We start from the raw sequence: 9,494 nt of genomic DNA, 5'->3' as shown, positions 1-9,494 counted from the left end.
CAGGAATGAAGGTATGTATGGCTCTTTGTTTCAGTTCTCTACTGTTATCACTGAACAGCCTTTAGGATAAAGTGCTCTCAAAAAAATTTTAATTCTATTTTTTCTTCAAATATTTGTTGACTGTCTTCTTCACTTCTCTAATTTCCCTTGCTCTTCACAAGTTCCAGCACTCCAACGTCCAAGGCTCTGTGTAGGCTTGTATGTGCAGAGCCAGTTTCATGCTCCTTGGGTCAGGAATGATGGTATACACCCAGGTATATTGGTGTTTTGGCACTAAATCTGGGATAAGGAAATGCTACGCTGCATTCAGGAAGCTTTGCTCTTTTCTTACTCTTTATTGCCAAACATCTCCTCTTTGTGAAATCAGAATTATAGAATCACAGCCTTAATTTAGGCTGGAAGGAACCTCTCTAAGTCCACCCTGGAGGTCCTCTGGTTCAGCCATCCAGCTACCCACTTACAGCAGTACCAGTCTCAAGGTTAGATGAGGTTGCTCAGGACCTGTTCCAGTGCTTTCTAGGCAGCCTGTTGCAGAGCCAAACCACTCTTGCTGTGAATTTTTTTTTCTTATATCTACTTGGAATTTCCCTTCCTCCACCTTGTGACTGTAACTTCTCATTCTTTTGCTGTGCATACTGGGAAAATGCAGCTCTGGCCCCTCTGTAATTGTTGAAGACAACACCTGTTCCCCTCTCAGACCTCTTTCCAGGCTAAACAAACCCAGTTTTCTCATCCTCTTCTCATATATCACATACTCCAGCCCAGCCGTCTTGGTCTCTCTCCACTAAACTTGCCCATGTCTCTCTTGTACTGGGGAGCCCCAAACAGGACACACCATTACAGATGTGTCTCACCGATGACAAAGTTCTGTGTGAAATAGCTTCAGTGTGAGGCTGTGGGTGTGTACACACAGTCCACACGGCACCTCATCTTGCTGCTTTGTTCCCTGTGCCTCTGGACAGTCCACTCAACCAACAGTGATTCTTCTTTCCTCCAGTTACCATGCAGGTGTTCCCTTCATTGCTTCACCCCTTGCACATTTCTATCCCTTCCATAGCCAGAGCCTCCAGTTTCCAGAGTTCCAAATTCCCAGTTCCCATTCCTTTGTAAGTAGCCTTACCTGCTTAATAGTTATTTTTCCCTTTCTGCTATTTTCTCCTTCGCTTTTCATCTCAGACTTCAGTTTGTCAGGTAGACAAACCAAGATCACTTTGATTTCTTTTCAGGTTCTCTCTTCCCCTGATAGCCCTTCTCTGCAGCTGTTCCAGGTGAAATTCCCCTTTCTTGAATATGGGACACTGTATTTCCAGTGAGCTCTCATGAAGACATGGTATCAAGGCAGTAATACATCCCAACCTCTATGGGAAATACCTGACATGCAGTAATATCATGTTTGATTTTCCCCTGGTCATATCACATGGTGGCTCAGAGTACCTCAGAAGACATCTAATACACTCAAGTTGTTCTCATCCTCTGTTCGTATAAGCTTTTAGCTAATAGCAGTTATTCATATAAATTCCCTAGGGAATGTCTTTGAACATGGCACTATTAAATTACATTCCATTTTTATTACTGTCATCCAGTTCTTTCTGCTGATTTCTTGATCATCTTCTGTATCGACTATGCCACCTAGTGAGTATCATCATCAAATTTTTAGCACATTTAGTATTTGTGCCAAGATAATTGATGCCAAAAAAAATGAAAACGTTAATCCAAAAATCAATCCATGATCAACTCCACAAGAATCTTTCTTCCAGTCTACCTCTCTCAGTGTTAACATTGCTCCCTTCATAATATCCCCTGTCTACTTTCAAATGCTTCTATTATCTTCTTCTAGTTCAGTTTAACCCTCTAGCACCCTACATCAAATTATCTACGGAACTCCAGATATAGTAGGTCTCCACTGTTTCCTTATGTAGCAAATCTATATTTCCTTCAAGGAATGACAAAAGGTATTGGAAGGAGATCAGAATAGTGTGACACACTCTTCCTTTTTATCACAACAACAATTAATTTCTATGTTATTAATTGCTCTTTTCAAAACTTGTTCTAAAGCCTTTCATGGTCCAGATATCAGCTGGACATCCTGCAGTTACAAGGGTTGATCCTTCCCTCCTACCTCTTCCCTCTTTTATGAATGTAACCACTATGTTAATTCTTCTGTATAAACAGGGTATCTTCTCCAATTGACAGATGAGTTAACCCTGCTGACCCATGAGCCCATGCAATCATGTATAAGTTCTTCAGAATACCTGTGTTCATCCAGTTTCAGTGTGAAGGTCACTGAGATTTCTTTCATCTAAGCTGCAGAAAGTCTGTGTTCATTTTTTCATTCTCATCTTTCCCCTGTGCTCAATATCACTGCGTCCAGCTCTGGAGCCCTCAGCACAGGAAAGACATGGACCTGTTTGAGCGGGTCCAGAGGAGGGCCACAAAAATTATCAGAGTGGTGGAACACCTCTCCTGTGAGGACAGGCTGAGACAGTTGGGATTGTTGAGCCTGGAGAAGATAAAGCTCCAGGGAGACCTTATTGCAGCCTTCCAGTACTTCAAGGGGGTCTATATAGGAAAGATGGGGACAGACTTTTTAGCGGGGCCTGTTGCGATAGGACAAGGGGTAACAGTTTTAAACTAAAAGAGGATAGGTTTAGACTAGATATAAGGAAGAAATTTTTCTCAATAATGGTGGTGAACCATTGGCACAGGTTGCCCAGAGAGTTGGTAGTTGCCCTGTCTGTGGTAACATTCAAGGTCAGGTTGGACGGGGCTCTGAGCAACCTGATCTAGTTGAAGATGTCCCTGCTCCTTGCAGAGGGGTTGGACTAGATGATCTTTAAAGGTCCCTTCCAACCCAAACTATTCTATGATTCTATGATTCTCTGGTTCTATGATCATCTTTTCATTAAGATCTGAGGCAGGGAAATCAGGTCGTTCTGATACCACACTGAAATTGTCCTGCATTTCTGTATGATCCGCTACTAGATTCACAACTAACAGCCTTGTCCTCATTTTATTGATGAGACCCCTTTTCTATTTATGTCCCCTGTCATGCTAACCCAGCTTGAATTTTGGCAACACTTTGGTTGCTCACTTTTAGAAACTAAGGTAGCAAAATGTGTAATAGTTATACATTCTTCTCTACAAGTATTCACAACATCATTAATTTTTACTTTTTTCCCTGCTTAGCCTTGATCGCTCTTCTGAGAGAAGGAGAGAGCCTGGAGGATCTGATGAAGTTGTCTCCAGAAGAACTGCTGCTGAGGTGGGCAAACTATCACCTGGAGAATGCAGGATGCAACAAAGTCAACAACTTCAGCTCAGACATCAAGGTATGAGAAACACTGACCAACAATAGCAAAACAGCAGCTCCACACCTAACTCCTTGTCCTCCAAACAGGGATTGTGCACTGAAACAATCCAAGCAGCTGAGACTGCTCTGCTGAACACATGGAGCTGGGTACATTAAATTATTTTAGTGGGGTTCACCATTCTGCTCAGTAGTATTCCTCCTCCTCCTCCCGACCTCCCAGTCACCATTGCCAGCCCCAGCATACCAAATGCTAGGGAAAGGAATGGCTGCTGGTTCTGGACATGGCATATGGACTCTACTGCTGTATTTTCAGTTCCCGGCCTCTATTACTCTCCTCCTTCCTAAATGTCCTTAAATGCCTTTTGACCTGACTCTGGTTTAGAAAAGGCTGGACCTTACCCAGACATGTAACTAGGTGTAGGTAAGGAGGATGGGGCTCTTCCAATTCCTCCACTTGATCTTTCCCTCAGTACAGCACCTGGGTTATGTGCTCCTCTGCCCCAACCTTTGCTATAACTCTGCATGCACTTACCTGCAAGTTTTAATTCAGTGTGACTATTCAAAATAATATAGCTAGATGGGGAGGCACTTGCAAGGATGGGTCTCCAGTCCATGCAGCGTATTTCATGTACATGGGAGTTCATGGGCTTGCGGGTGCAGATTTCAGCAGAGCTTTCTCTGTAGGACCTTTGTTCTTCCTAGACAGATGTATTTGAACTTCAGTGGTGCACACGGATGAGCTTCAGATGCTAACGCTGCAGTGTGAGGTCCAGCCAGCACAGGGCTGTCGGGCGTATATCGGGGACGGTGTCTGAGCTGGCTTCCAGGCAAGGCAGGGGCTAGCCAGCACACCAGCCTCACCAGCCACAACCTGACCTCCCATCCCCAGCATAGCATGGGAAAAGCCCTACTCCAGAGAAGTCTGGCTGCAGCCTTCACCAGGGACTGAAGGATGAGAAGTCATTTACTGTGTCTTACTTGACATACAGAAAAAAACATCAGGGAAGGCAACAGGAGAGTCTGAGAGTCACATTCAACGATACAATTTTTATTGTAACAGATTTTTGGTTCACTGGGTGGAGGTGACTGGAGAACATCCATGGAAAGGGAAGGGGATGAAGTCTTTGCCATCTTTCTGTAGGCTGGCCAAGAGGACTATAATGCAAGTGCCTAAATCCTATCTGCAACTGAAAGATAAATCACACTTACCATATTTAGAGTTGGAAAATAAGGCACACGTTTACCTCTCAGAGGCCAAGACTTCAGCCTTTACAGCCGTTCTCTAATTAAGTGTGTCTCCCCACCTCACTTCTGTTATAAATAACCACTTTCTAGATATGGTCAGTAGTAATGCAGATGTATAAGATTTAAAATAATTCAGGTAATCTGCTTTGTATTCTGAAGAGTGTTAGTTGGGTTAGTTAGTCAATTCCCTAGACACTAACATGTAGCTTTATTTTCAGTTCTTTGAGTTATTTCTGAAGTGACATTAACATTTTCCACACATGGAAGCAACATTACATTTCACAAAAGATTAAAGACACAACATGTTAAATTCTTGTCTTGTTCCTGAGCTTTTGCTTGAAAAATACTGATATTGTTGTCAGTTTTAACTTTTGTCCTTGAAAACTATGCTTTCTCTTCCATGACTGTTCCAGCGTTGCTTTGAAATCCGCTTTAAACATCTGCTTTCTCTTTCTGCATTTTCTTTTGTTAAATGCTCAGCAGCCTGACTTCTACAGCATTATAAAGGTATGCTTTTTCTTATCTCTAATCTAATGTTCATATTAAGTCAATTCTAATATCTCTTCATTGTTGCTGTCCTTTTTGTGAGTGCAACACACAGCATTTTGTCTCGTGCGTTGAGTGCCCTGCAGCATATATATATTGGCTTAGGGAAGAAATCGATCTGGCAAATACAGCATAAAGTAGGAATTGCTAAATGCTTCCAGCTTAATTAATTTAATTATGTAGCCCAATGATTGATGTAATAAAAACGAAGCATGCAGGCTCATTGTTCAGGGGGAGCACTGGCATGCAAAACCTGAGCTTTAGATGTAATTTTTCCTCTCTTTAATTTCTCTGTCTGTCACAGGACTCAAGAGCTTATTACCATTTGCTGAACCAAGTTGCCCCCAAGGGAGATGAAGAAGGCATTCCAGCTATTACTATTGACATGTCAGGATTAAGGGTAAGATGAGATAAGTTTAGAGTAAATGCCGATATTTTCTGTCTGTTACTTGCATTGCTGGCCAACACAGGGTTGCACCAGGATGCCAGAACAAGCAAACTCTTTTTAGCATTGCAACATGATCTCGTATTTCAGAAATCAAAGCTTTCAAAGAATTACATTATGTGTTTTGCCTTTAGTTAGATGTTATCACTAAAACCTTAACAACCATTGAACAACACTGCTAAACTACTAACATGTAACAAGTATATTTAAATACATTTATTTGGGAATAAATGGTCATTTATATTATTTATATATGTATTTGGGAACCATCCCCTTTTATATGGAACATGAGTGTAAAAGCAATATGGTCAGATGGCTGGATTGTAGCCAAGCCCATTTGAAAACATAGACCTGCTGTTAGTAAAAGTGGGAAAGGAAATAGCTATAAATCGACAAGCACCTGCTTTAACAGCCCCACACCTAGCTCCACACACGGAGACCCTGAGCGGGTCTTGCATGCAGTACCAGGTGGTGGGGTGAGGCTGATGGCCCCATTTTCTGACGGCGTAGGAGAAGGACGACGTCCAGCGAGCAGAGTGCATGCTGCAGCAGGCGGAGCGGCTGGGCTGCCGGCAGTTCGTCACGGCCACCGATGTTGTCCGGGGGAACCCGAAGCTAAACTTGGCCTTCATCGCCAACTTGTTCAACAAATACCCTGCCCTGCATAAGCCAGAGAACCAGGACATTGACTGGAGCTCTATTGAAGGTAAGGAAAATGCAAATAAAGGGTATTTCTGGCCACCCATGCCAGTATCCCCAGCTCTGAGTTGATGATACGTTAATCTAACCTTATGTCCTTCAGACATATATTCACTGCACCGTTAGCACAGGCAGCCTTGAGAAAGGAAGGCTGCTCTTTACCTGCATGTAGCTTCTGGTATTTTGGGGGTCTGCTCTGTGGGTAGCACATGTTAAAAGACAAAAATGTTTGTGGGATGTCTGAACCAGTACGGATTATTGAGCATGCTTGTTAGCTGAAATCAGAGCTGATCTGTCATTCCCTTAATTGAGAATATAATTTAAAAATCAGATCTTGCATGAATCTACTGCCTGCCTGCTCTGGGTTGGGGTCAAGACCACCGTTGCATGGATCATTTGCTGAGCTTCAGGTCCTTCTTTCTCAGCCTCATAGTGAAACTGTTCATGCTAGAGCACAGGCTGTTCTTGAATTTTTGAAGGCATTTCAAGGCCAATCTGCCTAAATACTCTAATATATAGGGCATTAAGAAATATTACATGCTGCACCGTTCTCTCTTATTTCACATGCCAACCAGTGTCTCCTGTTTACGGTTCAGCGTGCTGTAAATTCTGAGTTACGGTTTCATCACAAGGCACTGATTTTACTGGAGTGTTGTGTTTTGCAGGCCTGTTGATTGATGTGTCTGTTGTTTTAGGTGAGACAAGGGAGGAGAGGACATTCAGGAACTGGATGAACTCCCTGGGTGTTAATCCACGTGTAAATCACTTATATAGGTAAGAGAAGATATTACACTTCCTTCAGATGATAAACACAGCCAGCAAATTGATTACAAAAACATAAAAACTTTTGGACCCTGTAAGAATATATGCCTCTCTGTTGTTTTTAGGAAACTAAGTCTACCTCTACGAATAATTTAGTTTGGTTCCTTTCCTCTGTTCTTTGGATAATGATATATCTTTTTAATTGTTTCCAGTGACCTGTCAGATGCCTTGGTTATCTTCCAGCTCTATGAAAAGATCAAAGTGCCAGTAGACTGGAACCGAGTGAACAAACCACCATATCCTAAACTGGGTGGCAACATGAAGAAGGTACAAAAAGCTGGAATAGCTCCGGTAGCGATGCCTTATCCTCAAAGGATGTCAGTATAATTTCAAACAGCAATGTGGGCACTCATGTCGCTCTGAAGTTCCAAGTACAGCACATTAAATGATTTTTTGTCTAGTCAGTGAATAATTTTTCATCCTGAAAAAGAAACATGCATTTGACTCACTGGCTCTGTTGACAGGTGAACAATATTTGTGAAGTAAAAAGACTTGACACCTTTTGTGCCAATATTTTAAAACTGTGTCTGCAGACCACTTTTACTACTGTTGTAGTCACCAATTATAATACATCTTCACTATGAGTCATATGGCACCAGCTTAATTGCAGCTGTCTGGATCACTGCCCTCCGCATCAAATAAAGACAGTGATGATAAACATTCTTGATCAGATGCCTCAAGAACCGATCACAGAGTTGCTGCTAAATACAAAGCTTTCTCCCAGCTATCTGGATGAATAATTCCATCCAGCTAGGCCAGAGTGATGAACTGACCTAAAATATTGACTGGAACACTAATCCGTTGTCTCACTGCAATGCCATGATGCTGGAGGTACCCATGAGCCATAGATTTGTATCTTCCGGGGTAATCTGTTTTTCAGGCCCTCATGATGACATATAATATTTCCTTCTATGTTAACTGTTTACCATGGTATTTTTGTGATGGAACTGGCTTCTGGCAGTCAAATACCTGCATTATCACAGAGCCCCAAAGCTCCTGTTTGCCCAGGAGGATCTGGGCTGAGCAATCCAAACAATTTAAAGTAAGAGTGTCTTGTCTGCTTTTTTCCTGTATTTTTGAACTTCACTAATTGACCCTGTCATTAACAGCTTGAAAACTGCAACTATGCAGTGGAACTGGGAAAGAATCAAGCCAAATTTTCCCTTGTTGGCATTGCTGGGCAAGATCTGAATGAAGGAAACCGTACGCTCACGCTGGCCTTAATCTGGCAGTTGATGAGAAGGTATGGCAGTCAGACCCAAACTTCAGAGTGTTTTGGTATACTCAGTTTGCATTGTAATAGTTTCCTGATGCTATCAATGAGAAAGCTCTACAGGCTACAGCGTTCTGACTCCTCTGTTTGCACTTTTATGCAAAGACAGAGTAACCTTTTGCTCACTCTTAGTCAGGGATGCGATCAGAAAGTACATTACCTTGTGGGCAAGGCCATTACAGTCAGCTCATGCAGAAGATTATTATTGTCACTATCTGTATAGCATGAATAAATGTTCACTGCATGGAAGAAAGAAAAAGAAGTTGAAAGGTCTCTGTATCAAGAAACAAGGAATTGATGGAGAAGTTTTGCGATCTGCAAAATTCACCTGAAGCAGATGCAACTCAGTAGCTGTCCCCACTTCAATGGAATTCTGTGTGTGTGTGTTTGTGTGTGTGTGTTTGTGTGTGTGTGTTTGTGTGTGTGTGTGTGTTTAAGAGCTCCATAATTAGGTGTAAAGAGACTCAGTGGTTAGGAACTGAATACAGACTAATACCAGTCTATAAAGCAAGGTATAGGTTTATCAGGTAGGTAATTAATCTAGGGATGGCCATCAGTTTGGAATGTCTTTCCAAGCTATATGCTGATATATAAGCAAAATATTCCCCGCTTGTGTTTATGCAGAAAGACAGTCTTAGATAACCATAACAATTCCCTTAAAGCCAGTGATTATTTTTTTTAAGCACCATGAGAATGAGTCATTTACACTGAGCTCCACTAAGAGGGACCTTTTAGGAATTTTGAGTATCAAAAACTTTTGACACTCCCAAGACAGTGATTAGGGAATTGGGGATGAATTAGATCCACTAGATCAATTACCATGTTATAATATAATTCAAATACACTGTGAATGAGTGGGAAGCAGGGGAATATCAGGTCTAAGAGGACTGTTGGGGTGATCCCAGTCAAGCTGTGCACGTACAGGATGGTTTTGAGGTAACAGTAGACTTTGAGCAAATGCAGGTATCCTGCCTTCCCTCTTAAGGTACACCCTGAGTATCCTTGAAGACATTGGTGGTGGAGAGAAGGTCAATGATGAAATCATTGTCAGCTGGGTCAATGAGACACTGACTGCAGCCGGGAAGGATTCAACCATCTCCAGTTTCAAGGTATCGTTTTTCGTAACTCAGTAAGTTTGCAGATGACACCAAGCT

At 42.1% G+C, this 9,494-nt stretch overlaps 1 protein-coding gene across 1 annotated transcript in view; it reads left to right on the top strand.

Moving 5' to 3' along the window:
* The window catches only part of LOC104622640 (plastin-2), a gene marked incomplete at its 3' end in the record, with an annotated part of 17,223 nt that extends 7,774 nt beyond the window's left edge, over positions 1-9,449 (top strand). Inside the window, exons 7-14 of the mRNA XM_010289485.1 lie at positions 3,184-3,329; positions 5,036-5,062; positions 5,406-5,501; positions 6,057-6,252; positions 6,941-7,019; positions 7,220-7,334; positions 8,177-8,310; positions 9,326-9,449. Coding sequence (XP_010287787.1) covers positions 3,184-3,329; positions 5,036-5,062; positions 5,406-5,501; positions 6,057-6,252; positions 6,941-7,019; positions 7,220-7,334; positions 8,177-8,310; positions 9,326-9,449 — 917 coding nt within the window. The remainder of the gene's footprint in view (positions 1-3,183; positions 3,330-5,035; positions 5,063-5,405; positions 5,502-6,056; positions 6,253-6,940; positions 7,020-7,219; positions 7,335-8,176; positions 8,311-9,325) is intronic.
* Positions 9,450-9,494: the final 45 nt, after the last annotated feature.

This window comes from Phaethon lepturus, unplaced genomic scaffold, assembly GCF_000687285.1.
Source record: "Phaethon lepturus isolate BGI_N335 unplaced genomic scaffold, ASM68728v1 scaffold8476, whole genome shotgun sequence".
NCBI lineage: Eukaryota > Metazoa > Chordata > Aves > Phaethontiformes > Phaethontidae > Phaethon > Phaethon lepturus.
The sequence above is the reverse complement of the archived record's forward strand: the minus strand, read 5'-3'. Positions and strand labels throughout refer to the sequence as shown.